The sequence below is a fragment of the Coffea arabica genome, chromosome 4e, assembly GCF_036785885.1.
Source record: "Coffea arabica cultivar ET-39 chromosome 4e, Coffea Arabica ET-39 HiFi, whole genome shotgun sequence".
Taxonomy (NCBI): domain Eukaryota; kingdom Viridiplantae; phylum Streptophyta; class Magnoliopsida; order Gentianales; family Rubiaceae; genus Coffea; species Coffea arabica.
Genome location: NC_092317.1, coordinates 5,473,825 through 5,487,912, shown reverse-complemented (window position 1 = coordinate 5,487,912; position 14,088 = coordinate 5,473,825). Strand labels below are relative to the sequence as shown.

Sequence of the window (14,088 nt, the reverse complement as noted above, 5' to 3'; positions counted from 1 at the left end):
TGTCCCTCATATTTTACAAAATAATTTTTTTCATCCCTCATTGATCATGTGTATGAATAACTTTTTTTAAAATTAATATATAACTATTTGATTTCACCTGAACAATATGAATAGTATGTAATATATCTCTATTTGATTTCACATGAACGTACTATTCAAGTGAAATTAAAATAGATATATACAAGGGTTTAAAAAAAATTGTTAGTTTTTTTACTCATGTTCATTCCTTTTACTTGAAAATTGAAAATAAAGAAGATATTTAATTCTAAACATTATCAAGCATTTATATCGAATTAAATTTGGACAGAAAAAATAAACAAAGGAAAAGTATGACAAAATGAAGTAAGTGGTTTACACTTTTAAATTTTAAGATAATCATAAGGTAAGAAATTCAACTGTTAGTCTTAAAGGTAGCGAGTAAAAATTTTAAATTTAAATTGCAATTTGTTAGCATGACTATAAAATTCGAATTAACATTGATTAATTAGATGGTCTTATTGTACAACTTAATAAATGAATTATTACCAAAATACAAAAAGTTACAAATATTAAATAAATTTACATGGTGAAATCAAATATAAATATATATGGGTTTAAAACAAAATTATTAGATTTAAACCCATGTATATATATATTGAATAGCATATGCACAACTACAATTAATCTGTTTAAGTGAAATAAAATAGAGATATATTACATACTATTCATATTGTTCAGGTGAAATCAAATAGATATATACATGAATTTAAAAAAAAAAACTATTTGTATGCGTGGTCAATGAGAGATGAAAAAATTCATTTTGTGAAATATGAGGGATGAAAAATTTATTTTGTGAATGTGAGGGACGAAACAATTCATTTTGTGAAATGTAAGGGATTATAGATGGATTATGTAAATTTTGATTTGACAATTTTACTCCTAAAAAATAATCACATGTGAGGCACGTGATGAATTCCGACAAAAAATTAGTCGAAAACCTAGGTAGGGACCAAATTTGACCAATATGAATTTGTAAGGGACGTAAAATTATACTTTTAAAAGTGAGGGACAAAAAAAATCATTTTACAAAATGTGAGGGATGTTTTGAACGATTTTTCCTTAAATCAATGGTAAAAATAGAAATTTTTATATAATTATTTAGTAGCATTTTAATCAACTTAATGTTTAGTAATTCTATTTGAATCAATTTATGGTAGTTTTATTATTCAAAAATTAGTGTTTTATTAAAAAAATTTCTTGTGGTGTGAGACATGTTTATAAAGTCATCTAATTTATAAATAGAGAGTCATATTATAGTGATTAGTTGAAAAGAGTGAAATTTGAGAGTCTTATTATTATATGTGATTAATAATATATTATTGATATTTATTCCTCTTTTTTTCCCACACATACTTGTGCGTCTGTAAATTGTCTCCTCATATATATTGGTTCTATGAAATATATCTCCTATAGTTTTCATTAGAATTTTTTTTGGGTTCTAGAGTCATGTTGGAGAGTCTTGCTTAGCTATTTTGGCATGTAAAATAATTCCAGTACTATTTGAGCACATTTAACATGTTTATCTCATCTGTTAGCAGCATTGAATGAAGCATCACCAAGTAAAATAATTCGATCGTCGTGTAAAATTCTGATCATGTTGTCAATTGTGCAAATTCCATCCATCCATTCCCATTTTAATTACCAGCTAGATAAACACTACTCTCTTAGTGGGCATTGTTCTGGACGCACGTGATTGGTGCATAAATGATAAAACCCGTCAATTACCAACTCCAACCCGCCACCCCCCAGGCCCCAGCCAGAAATTACCAAAATCATATAAGGTTCAACTGACCCATTCTAGCCCGACCCAATCAACCAAAATAGACCAACCAAATTCCATGTTCTCACGTCCTTGTTTTATAAACCGTCCGTCTTCATACGTTCATACTCAAAAAAGGCTGCAAATACATATAGTTATTAAAACATATATCAACGCATGATACTCGAGCGGCTGGCACCTGGTAAACCGTCCTTAAAAAGTCGATCAAAAACAAGATGTCAAACTTGAGAAAGACAAAACTTTGCAGGAATTTTGTCAATCGTAGGTTTTCATCCTTGAAAAGTCAAGAAAATGTTGCTAAACGGTGGAAAGACAAATGCTGCTGCCTGTATGTTTTCTAGAGTCTCCGTTTAAAAAAAATAAAATAAAATAAAATAAAATTCAACCAGTCCCACTGTAAAGGAGATTCTGTTTATTAACCACGTTTTCCTCATGTAAAGAGATTTTTTTTTTTTCAAAAAAAAGAGTGAGTTCCTACAAGTAGAGCTGTAAACGAACCGAATCGAACCGAGTATCTCATGTTTGAGCTCTGTTCGTTAAGCAGTTCGAACAACGTTCGTGTTCGTTCGTTAATTTTCGAACTCCAAACCTGTGTTCGTGTTCGGTTCGTTAAGTAAAATTCGTGTTCGAGTTCGAGTTCGAGTTCGGCTCGTTTAACATAAACGAGCCGTTCGCGAACATGTTCGAAATGCTCGAATCCAAATTATTTTATACCTTAAATATGCCATGCAAATTATTAATCATTCTAAAAAATAATTAAAGCACTAAGTGACTAAATTCTATTATTCATTAACTATATAACTAACATTAACATAAAAACAACAAATAAAACAAAGAAATTTGCCCTCCAAATATAAAAGTCCAGCCATAAAATTAACCCTAAAATTTGTTAAATGATAATTATGTCTATGTTCTCGAACGTTCGTTAAAACTCGCGAACATGTTAGTGTTCGCGAACGTTCGTTTAGCATGTTCGCGAACGTTCGTTAAAACTCGCGAACATGCTCGTGTTCGCTCGATTATTAATCGAACAAAAAAATTCGTTCGAACTCGGTTCGTTTAAAATTTCGAACGAGCCTTTCACGAACACGAACGAGCCGAAACGAACCGAGCTACCGAACAGCTCGGTTCGTTTAACAGCTCTACCTACAAGAGCTCCATGAAACACATTCTTGTGATTGTCTAGCATGAACAGAAACTTGTGATGGTCTCTAATAAGTGAAAGCGGCGGAGATTTTTAATTGAGAATTTCTCGTGTTATTATTATTCATATGTAGCTGCTCCAATAAAAAAAAATGAAAATGATCGATGTAATACTATATATATATATATATGATCCATAGCTTAATTTGAACTTAATAAGCTAGCAAGTTAGAACAGATGAGCTCGGCATTGCCCTTTAGTGTCTAATTTCCTTATATTATATAAGATTGAGTTTTGGTCAAAGATAGGTTGAATTTCAACCGCATAGGTGTGGGCTTTCTAGGAATGTGAAATGTTGTGTATTAGTTTAAAAGTTTTAGGTACAAGTTAAGGAAGCAAATATTTGGGTATGTTTACTGAAGTGACCCCATTTTAATACATTTAAAGTTGTTATTGATGAGCCATCTGGGTATTGATGGAATGTGTAATTAATGTGCAACCGTTTTTGTATTTTGTACAACCCATATATGCTTGTGTGTTGGTGTAAATACCAAAATATCCCTTAGCTACCAATAATTCCCCTTTTTAGCCGCAGATAACCGTTTGAGATGTTGCTTTGTCTGAAACGTTTGAATAACAATTGGATTTAGGAAATGAGCCAACGATTTCTCTATCAATGGTAGGAACCCATTTCTCTATCATTTATAATCTGCAGTTATGAGTCACAAACGTTGGTCAATTTATCCCCTTTCAACTTCAGGAGTTAAGTTTTCCCTTTTTGCCTTTGTCTACAATGATTTGTCTCATCGTTTTCTCTTCCATCCGAGCTCAACTCTGAAATTACCTATTATTTTGTCATTAATTACATCCAATTCAATTGTCCAACTGTTGGTATGTTAATGCCTAAACGGTTGATTATCAGTTTCTCACTGTTTACATTTTAGGATTAGGATAATTCTACCTGGTTTCATACTAATCAGCTCAAAATGCTCTTCAGTCCCAGCTATTCCTGGTGGTTCAGCGTGAGGTTAGATTTCACCCCCCCTAATTTTTCAGTTCCTCCCTTAATTTTGTTAGTGTGTTCTTAGTACCTACAATTAGCAACTCTTATCGCGTTGCCTAACCTCAATTGGTTTGGGTTGGTTATAATCTTATAGGTTTGGAACAACAACAAGTAAGAGCACTCGGTGGGGATTCTGGAATAAAGTTAGCTTTCTGTGTTGCTCTGCCTTTCTGCATTATCAACGACCTTCAATTTGACACAGTTTTATTGTAACGCTGTGTGAATTGATTGATTATATCGTTTATTTTTTCATACTAAGTTTTATTTCTTCTCACAATGCACTATTGTTTGTTCAACAAAAAAACCTCCTTCCGCGCGGGCACTCCCCCTAGTATAAACCATTTCAAAGAAGTAAAGGAAAATTGATTAAATTAAGTAATGATTTCATATAGTATTGGAATACAGGAAAATTTGTACATAAGAGTTCAATAAACTTCATTCATTATGGCAAGGATGGTTTTAATTATTAATTAGATTAATTAACACATTAATTTCTGCCATAAATACAAACATTAGCATTACTTTCCAATCTATATATAGAGAGATGATAATACTATGATTTATTAAAAAAAAAAAGAAGAAGCAAGAAGAAAGAACAAAGTCGCATCGCCGCGTTCTTCTGCTGTTGGATTCCAGTGTAGTGTAGGCAACTTAATTTGCTAGTTGCAAGTAAACCAAATACGCTGGGAACTGAACGAACAAACCTCTCGTTTTCAAGTTTTTCCTACCTTAGAATACGCTATGGTTGACAACACCAACATCTCTCTCCAACTGATCTCCGACGATCGCTCACGTGCACGTTTCAGACCACAATTTCTATCTCATTGGCGCTTTCCTATTATCTAAATCTAAACCAAAATAGTCTCTTGACTTAAAATCACCACCGAAACAGAATATAACAACCTCGTAAGCCTCACGCGTCCCTTTTAACCTTATTGGTAAATTCAGGGAAAAAAAAAAAAAAGAAACTCTCCAATTGCTTGCATCTGATTAATTAATTACGCCTCTTCCATCTATATAAACCTAGCTAGAGAATTATTAGCATTTTCTTTAACCAATATCACTCATTCTGGTAAAATTTTCTCTAACAAACCCTTCTTGGCAGATCATGAGCCCTGCACATTTCAGCGACCAGCATGCAAAGAAAGAAATGATAGCTTTGTCTCCATTGAAGATCAACAGGGATTCTCATTTCATCAAGAAATCATCACCTTCTTCGTCTTCATCTTCTTCGTCCTCCTCGCTAGTGAATGGTGTCGCCAACGCGACCAACAAGCCTGCTCAGCAGCGTCACCCCGTCATTATCTACACGCATTCTCCGAAAGTCATACACACGCATCCTAAGGATTTCATGGCATTGGTGCAAAAGCTCACCGGCCTTTCGCGGTCGTCGGAGGACGATCAAATTATTAGCCCCGCTCCTCCTCCTCCTGAAACCAAGGTCGAACCGAATTTTCAGGATGATTTTACGGACGATAATAATAATAAGAATATGATGGTGAACGACAATAAAGGTGGGACGATGAATGATGATAATGAATCAACTTCGGTGGTGACTGATGAGATTGAAAATAATGGGAGCAGTGGTACCACGGCAGGGGACATTGGTCAGGTTAATTCATCGTGTTTTGTTACACCACCACCCATTTTTGATCCGCCAAATCCTTGCTTCAACAATATTCCGTTTTTCAATCCAAATCCGGCTGCGGATTTCTTTTGTACAGCTCAACCGTTTTATAATTATTCGGATTCCTTATTTTTTATGCCTAACATAAGAAGCTCCTTATCATCTGCGACGTTGGATGGCATGAAAGAGCTACCAGATTTTTGAAACTCTTTCCCCATTTGCATTTCGTGCTTAGAATACTGTTTTTTGTTTTTTAAATCTTTTTTGGTGCTTAGAATATTTTTTTTTTTTGGTTTTTTAATCTTTTTTGGTAAGAATAGTTTGTTGCCATTTTGTTTTTCCTTATCTTGTTAGGATGTTATGTAACTTTGACGACAAATCAATGATTTGATTAAGTTTTCCGGGTTTCTACTATGTGAACTCGAGATGTTAGATAAAAAGTGTGAGTGATGATTCCATTTTTATATTCTTTTTGTAATGAAGAGATTCCGCAGTTATCTACAAAATTACAGTTTTTTGATCTTTTTCCTGTTTTTTCTTGGAATAGCAAGTAAAAAAAAATCGCAATTCATTGGCACATTTTTTAATTGTTACTACATACAGGAAGTCAAGTAAGTAGTTTTTTTTTTTTTGGGCATTCGAGAGTTCAAACTCAAAATTTTTTGACGTGGTAGACATTAAAAAGAATATAATAGTTATTTTCATCAGGAATTTATTTGCCATTGCATTACTTAATTGCATATTGAAATACATAACCCAAACAACATTGAGCAAAATCATAACCAAGAAAAAGAAGAGTTTGTACGTGGCCGTTTATGTCAACTTGGAGGCTCTATAAGCATTAAACAGTGGCTGCTGTTTGCCTAGATGGTCTGCTAACCGGTTGCATATTTGTTGGTTGTCTATAATACCCTGATTATAACGTGATGTTTGACAGCAAGGCCCTTTTATTCTGTCAATGCCCTTAGCAACAAAGAACTAGGATGTATAAATTGTTATAGAACCAATTAATTCTAGAGTAGTTGGCGACTAAAAGAGATTTAAAACTCTACTTGGATATAGGTTAAGAGATCAAATCTCCTTGCCTATATTATGGATGTGGATGAGAGTGTTTTTAAAAAACTAGTTTGGATGGGAGTGTTTTTCAAAAACTAGTCTTTCAAATACAATAAAAATTTTTAAAAAGTACTCTAAAAGGTAATCTAAAAATTAGTTTAAATTTTTTTAAAATTTTAAAAAATATCTCAAAATATATTCTATAAACTCTTCTACTCTTAAATATTTCAAAATAATTTCTAAAAATATCCTAAAATATATTTTAAAAACTCTGCTACAGCAAAATTTTTTAAAAATACTCCGAAAAATAGCTAATCCAAACAGTGACCGACTTTTCCCTTCCGGATTTTTTTTTCGAGTCTCTTTTGAGATTTTGACCACTAAAAGCATGATAGTGGCGCCTTCTTCTAGCCGGTTACCGCTGCAACCGATAGACTGGAGGGATATTCCATCCGGCGGTGGAAGTGGTGGGGCTAAAGAATGATTTGATTAAGTTTTCTGGTTTCTACTATGCGAACTCGAGATATTAGATAAAAAGTGTTTGTGATGGTTCCATTTTTGTATTTTTTTGGTAACGAAGAGATTTCGCAGTTATCTACAAAATTACATTGTATAATCATTTGTATGATGTTGGTTCCCAACAATCCTTCGGTGTCTGATCCCCTCAAGCTATGTCATCATAATTAATTGATGTGTCTTTTGTTCATTAATTATTGGAGAAGGAAGTTGCCAAATGCCCGATCACTGGCGTTTTTCGTTCAGGCATTCAACTTCTTTGGCTAAGCATTATTCTAAGACACCCTTAACTAACAGAACCAATCTGGTAATCTGTTAATTTGACAGACGTACAACTTAAATGGTTACCTATACAAAGTTCCGATAATTAAATTAACCAAATAATCGGTCCAATGATAAATGAGAATCAAGCTTTGAGAATATATTCTTGTTTGATTCCCAGATTAACTTTAGCCAATTGATAAACCTAATTACAACATCAGCAGACAAAACAAATTACCATGGCAAACAAATTTACTTTTATATCTTTTTCTTCTTGTACACCTTTACAGTCCGAGAGATGTTCTCGGGACATGGCAACAAACAATCAGATTAATGCTAACTATATATACAAACTCTATGTTACTTCTTCTTTTTGTCTTCTTTAGATCTTTCAAGAAGTACAGGAGCAGCTGGTATGCTGAACCACCATTCTCTGAATCTTCTTGCCCATCTTTCTGTGCTAGCTTTTCGAAGAGGTGAATATCTTGTAAAGAGTTCCAGAAAGGCCAGCAATACTATATATTTAGCGGGTAAGAGTGCTAGCAGTAGAGCCATGACAACTAGAGCACCCGCAAATTTCTCACTTGCCTGTACAGTCAGAACAAATTCTACAAATTTAGCACAGCAAACTGTGTTACCTGAAGAAGTCAAGTATCAATAACAAGATGTTCCACAAAAATGCATAACGTAAACTCGAGGTCCAAGATGATGATACATTCATGCAAAGATTGAGGAAATTGGCCAGGGAAATTACTACAGGGCTACAGAAGCATTCGTGATTTTCTTATGCGATGAAATGTATGAAATAAAAGGAGGGCTGGGCGGTGATAAGCACTTGGTGGAGATGAGAATTTTTTTTTTTTTTTTTACTAGCAGTTAAAAGCCAGACCTGTGGAAAAATGGACAAAACCAAGCCGCGTATCTTAAGAAGAACAACATTCCCATCCTGGATCAGCTCTTCTACTTGTGATACGGCGTTCTGAACAGCCAAAAGCTGCTCCATGGCATTTTTTGCAGGTGGAGCTATTATCCTGAGTTCATCGGTTGGCCTGCCTCGGCTAAACCAGTGAGTTAGTACCAAAAAAACTGCCAAAAAGATGAGTAGTAATGCAAACATATAGCCCAGCCATCCCCTGCAAAAGAATTATTTAAAGCCGATCAGATTGAGTACTCTTTATTTTTTTTTTCAAGAAAATGTCCATGCCCATATGCCTAGTGCAAGGAAAGACTACAAGAGGCTTCATTGAATGTTATGATGTAAAAGCTTCATTTTTCATTAAAAGCAATTACCTAAGAATTGGTTAACTTAAGTTTCAAAATGAAATTAGAAGCTTAAAGAAAAATCATTTAACTCTGTGAAGCAAAAGCTTATAGGGAACATAGACATGGATAAAATCCCTCAATTTGGTTTTTGAAGCAAGAAGAAAGGCCTTCGACAAAAAGTTTTAAAGAAACCAAGGTGAAAAACAAGCTAAACGCTTCAACCATAGGGAGACTTCACCACTAGGCACCAGGAAATGTGTCTAAACTACTCCTTACCGGCAAATAATATATGCAAAAGCCATACAGAATGCCATTGATTTCAAAGGGTCTTCCCAGTATGCCAAAGACTGAAGCCAATTTGCAAATTCCACAATAGGAAATAGCAACTCCTGCATGGAAGTGTAATACCACATTATAGGTTGAAAAAAAAAACTCTGCAAACAGAAGAAAAAATAAAAGATAACAGCAACTTCTCAGCTAAATACGCACATATGTCCTAATCATTCCAGTTAGGAAATTCATTTGTGAAACAGGCAAGAACTAGATTCTCCAACAAGGATTTGAGTCATTTTGAGCATGCTTTTCCAAGCAGTTGAGAACACCTTTTATCCCTTTCCTATGCTTGGAAACAACACCTTTTATCCCTTTCCTATGAAATAATAAACAAAATTGACACAAGAATGCACCATATATTAGAAATACCATCATGACTGCCAAGTTGGTGTCGATTCCATCAACTCTAACTCCATCAACAGTAGCTTGTGCTTGTACCACTTTTTTGTAGCTGCTTCTAGATTCCATTACTGCTTTCTCCAATGGAGTGGTTTCACCTACTGCAATTTCACCAACAAGAAGTCCTGCTGGACTAGGAACAGTAGAACCTGTTCCAAACATAAAGTCCAGTGTATTAGCCATGGTCGAAGCTGAAGCAGAGTACATTCCACCTCTAGGACTACCAGAGTTAATTCGATCTAGTTCCCTCATGGTTGACATGTTAGCAAGAGTTTCCAGTATGAGGTCCCGCCCAGGGAGTTGATCGCATATGTTGAACATGAGAAGGGTATCGAAACAAAGAGGGATAGTTGAACTCATTTCTTTCAGGGCTTGTACTCGCAGGATTCCAAATACAGCTTTCAGAAGAGCTTCATCCCGCTGAATTCCAGTGATTTGGAATTTGTGGATAAACCTTTGGACATAGAGAACTTCTCGAATAATGGCAAGCCAGTAATCACGCCGTGTATGTCCCTTAAGCTCAGGAAACTCCATAATAACTGGTTCTGATCTACAATAGAAAATTCAAATGCTTTCAAAAGAGTCCCCAAAAAATAAGAATATTTATAAAAATACGAGAGTGAAAGAAATTCTGTACTCTTTTCCTAAATCAATAAACACATGAAAGCTTCATTCGAAAGGTACATAAAAACATCAAATCTCCACTGCTTTACATGAAAGTTGACTTGTACAACACTGCCTTGTCGAAGAGTCGGGTTCCCAATGGTCCTGTAAGCTCAGGTCTAACAACCTGGTTTAAATCATCAGATAGATCATATACTTTTGCCTTATCATAAGAGACAACACGAAGAGCTTCAAAGTAGAGAGCCTGATCGGTCAGAGTTAATCGACCTGCAATCACAAGTATTTGCCCAGCATACTTAAACAACTTGATCTAGTCACACTGATGCAATAGTTTCCCCATACCCCAAAATATGTCTCATGCTAATAAAATATATTTAATTGATGGACCGCAGGTCTTGAACATTCAAACTATAGCATGGGCTAATGACATACCAGGCCATGCGGAAATTCCCACATGTTCAAGAACTGGTTGCCCTGTCACTGTGCCATCCACGTCCAGGATCTTCTCACCTCTAGCAGATCGTACGGCAGAAAGGAGTGAGGACTCGGATTGGGTTTTTAATTTTCTTACTGCCCTGCAGGCAGAAACCTCTCAGGTATAGGATTTGAAATAGCTTCACCTACCATGGATTTACAATGCCACATAATGGGAGAATAATGGATTGACTAGAAAATTTCCATTTGCATGTATAGAACTTTAAAGCTTTCACCACTACTGGAAGACAGAGTAAATTTTCTGTCCTTTTAAATTTCAACTTGATCAGACTACTACAATCTTTGCTGAAGGCAATAATGATAAAATTGCACCTACCTCACAATTCTGCTCTAATTCTCAGAATGAAAATTGCCTAGAAGTTCATATGTATCCCATTATGCTAAGCAGGCAAGTGGAGGAAAAACACACTCAGTAAGGTAAGCTATGAAATAATGGTTCAAGTTTGTGGGGCCAATTACAGGCCGACTACAATACCTTCAAGAGAAGAAACTTTTAGGCAATAAAGTGTGCTCTGGTAGGCTCTTACAAATAACTTCCAGGAAGGAGTTAATGCACTTTGTAAGTGGCTTTCTAATGACAAATGATGATACAAGAGTGATAGAGACATGTCAGCAGTTGATGTAAGAGTAAAGAAAAAAGAAAGAAACAGAAGAGAGCACCTGATTCATGAAAGCATTATGAAAAATACTCAAATATTAAGTCCAATCTGTATAACAATAACCTAGACATGGATGAGAGGTGCTTGGAACGATATACTTTGTTAAGCTTGTGAGCTTGAATATGACTAGACATACAAAATTTTCAACATTAATCTCCCTGCTAGATATGTAGTTCTCTGCTATAAATTCAACAAAAAATCAGTCAGACAAGTTCAATGCTTAGGAAGTACATCATAGAACCATAATGACGATTACACACATATAAGATGGTTTCTGATAACCACAACATACAATCAACTGGTAACCTATTTCTCGATCAATCAATTTTTTGCAACTAAACTAACCCTAATCCCCAGCAAAATAGGCCAAGATAATGTCAGATGAAATTCAAATGCATCACTCTAAAATTTCCACCAATAGAGAGAGATATAGAGAGAGGGAGAGTCAGTGAGTGTGTGTGTGTGAGAGAGAGAGAGAGAGAGAAAGAGAGAGAGACTCTAGACAACTGATTCAGGTTAAACTTTCATTTCCATCATCATTGTGTTAATGAACATATGATTATCACAAAGGCAGACCAATACCTTGCCAATGCACCTAGGTACTTATCATAGACCGAGAAATGCAGCCTACCACCACTTGAGGCAGTAAGCACTTGAAAAAGCTTATGACTAACAATGACATCGGCAATGATGGGGACTGCAGGAGCAATTCGAGAAAAAGCCTCCAAGGCTACTGAAACATCCTCATCCATCTGCAATAGAATTTCTTTTGAGAACAAAAATGACAGGGCCTATGCCTAACGAATTTCACATAAGGACAAAACCTACAATAACACGTAGACCCCTTCTTCTCATTGAACAGACTGTATTTGAGATTCTAGGAATTCATGGATATGTACATACGCTGTAATGATAGAAATAACAAATTATAGAAGGTATCACCCAGTAAATAGTCCTAGAGATACACAAGATAACTTGTACAGTATGCTCACATTAAGAACTGGTTGGCTGCCAGCTGCAGGAATCTCCCATGCAACCATCATATCAAATGTAAGGCGGCGAAATTTTTTGTCTTCCAAATAACCAGCAACTTGAGTGGACAAAGCAAGAGCCCTGAAGCTACTGTACTCCAAAAAGTTACGTGCATACTGAGATGGATGTTTTAAAGCACCAGAAGCCACTTCATCAAAATTTTCTTTGAGCTGCTCCATAGCAACACCAAGGATTCTACATCATTCACATTTGTTGTTTCAAGAAACAGAAATGAGAGTTACTAAGGAGATAGATTAAAGAAGCCATAACGAAAGTCGGTACAAAATTTTATTCTGGACTCAAGTATAGCCAATTTCAAGAAAAAAAATTCACCACACTGTGCGACTAGCAAACTTAGGGGTTCGGTCCCAGGGAAAAATGCAAGAATTTCACTAGCTGTAAGACGATTCTGGCTATAGTGACTTGCTAATTACAAGAATGACATAAAGCACAATTTTGTCTTCCTCGATACACGTAGAAATAGTAAACTTTTGCAGTTAAATTTGAAGCAAGAAAAAGAAACATAAGACTTAAGCTTACTTTGAGCATCTACGGACCACCACATTTGCCACAGGAGAGAGGTCTGGCAACCAATTCTTCCCCGCTGATGGAGACCGTCCCATCTCCTCAATCGCTTCATCATATGCACTCCGGGTTCTTGTTAACCATTTGAAGGAGCCCTCCTTCACCAGACCCTCAAGCATGTTTAGGGTTTTGTTAGCCACAGCCATCCCCAAAACATCCCCTTTGTCAGCATCAAACTGCATTAAAACTAGGCCTGCCCAATCACGGAATCAACATCTCTTATCGTCCCATTTCAGAATGCAACTTAAATAATCCACGTTAACCACTTTCTGAGGAAATTATCCAAGAGAACGAAAAAAAGCCATTTTTTCAAAATCCTTCCAGAAACCTTAATAATCGCAAAAACTTCAGCACCAAGCAACCAAGATATTGTTTTTCCAATAAATATGAATCAAGAAAGCTTCCCTAAATCATAACTCCAGCTCGCCACTTACTTTATTAATGATTATACCACATCAAAGCCGCAATTTGTCAAATAAAAACTGTCATGAATTCCCTCAACACATGTTGAACTTTTCATAAGCGTCGGCATAGAAATGAGAACAATTTATAAACAAAATTAGAGTGATCTGCATCAAATTAATCACTAAATAAATTGTAGTAAAGACGATCAAGATGAACTTACCTGAACAAAGAAGTGAAAATGAGAGAACCCTTTCAATATTGCTAGCTTTTCCTGGGAGTTGGACTGGATCAGAAAGAGTTAAGATGTTTTATGATTAACCCAGGTCGGCCGTTTGCGTAAAGTTTCGATCTTGGGCAGCAAAGTTCAGATTCTGTCGTCTTATGAGAGGCTAGGAACTTGGGACTAAATCCGAGTTTTTTTTTTTAATATTATTTTTTTGGGTCGGGGAAGTTAGGTGAATCTTTAAGAAAAACGAAAAACGGTCCGAAGAGGGGATAATCGGTGAGAACCGCGGCTACTCGAAGCGGTGCATCCCATGTTACGTCTAGAGTCGAGTCAAATTTTGGTTTAATCGAGCCAAACCTTCAGTTAATTTTATGAAACTCAAAGTCGAACTCAAATTCAACGAACTCAAAATATCAAGTTCGAGCTCGAGTTTAAAAAATTTAAAAAATAATAATTATTTTACTTTTAAAAAATAATAATTATTTTTATTTTAAAAAATAAAAAATAATTATTTTATTTTTAAAAATGAATAAAATAATAATTTTTTTAATAAATAATAAAATATTATGAATATATATATAT

The 14,088-nt window shown here is 35.2% G+C and overlaps 2 protein-coding genes across 3 annotated transcripts; one reads left to right on the top strand and one right to left on the bottom strand.

Annotated features, from left to right (window-relative positions):
* The first annotated feature begins 5,110 nt into the window (after nt 1-5,110).
* Nucleotides 5,111-6,080, top strand: LOC113742496 (VQ motif-containing protein 20-like). Its single transcript, XM_027270327.2, has one exon. It carries the CDS (start codon nt 5,134-5,136, stop codon nt 5,854-5,856), a length of 723 nt encoding a protein of 240 aa, XP_027126128.1. The 5' UTR covers nt 5,111-5,133; the 3' UTR covers nt 5,857-6,080.
* A 1,639-nt stretch (nt 6,081-7,719) lies between these two features.
* LOC113742597 (uncharacterized) lies at nt 7,720-13,815 on the bottom strand. 2 transcript variants are annotated; one of them, XM_072047362.1, is made up of 10 exons: nt 13,501-13,815; nt 12,831-13,144; nt 12,251-12,485; nt 11,841-12,010; nt 10,537-10,679; nt 10,194-10,371; nt 9,451-10,030; nt 9,025-9,137; nt 8,375-8,618; nt 7,720-8,073 (listed from the first exon to the last, which is right to left on the bottom strand). In XM_072047362.1, exons 2-10 carry the CDS (start codon nt 13,055-13,057, stop codon nt 7,846-7,848), a joined length of 2,118 nt encoding a protein of 705 aa, XP_071903463.1. In that variant the 5' UTR covers nt 13,058-13,144; nt 13,501-13,815; the 3' UTR covers nt 7,720-7,845. The 2 variants fall into 2 exon arrangements, with proteins under 2 accessions (XP_071903463.1, XP_027126272.1); XM_027270471.2 differs by having other exon boundaries at nt 12,831-13,068; nt 13,501-13,812.
* Between the last annotated feature and the right edge of the window lie 273 nt (nt 13,816-14,088).

What these genes read in the sequence shown, in the direction of transcription:
- LOC113742496 (XM_027270327.2), top strand. Translation starts at nt 5,134, where the DNA reads ATGAGCCCTGCACATTTCAGCGACCAGCATGCAAAGAAAGAAATGATA.
- LOC113742597 (XM_072047362.1), bottom strand. Translation starts at nt 13,057, where the DNA reads ATGCAGTTTGATGCTGACAAAGGGGATGTTTTGGGGATGGCTGTGGCT. An exon ending in TACCTAGGTGCATTGGCAAG is followed by an intron (nt 10,680 to 11,840) that starts GTATTGGTCTGC and finishes TTCTGCCTGCAG; the next exon opens with GGCAGTAAGAAAATTAAAAA. An exon ending in TTTGCATATATTATTTGCCG is followed by an intron (nt 8,619 to 9,024) that starts GTAAGGAGTAGT and finishes ATTCTTTTGCAG; the next exon opens with GGGATGGCTGGGCTATATGT.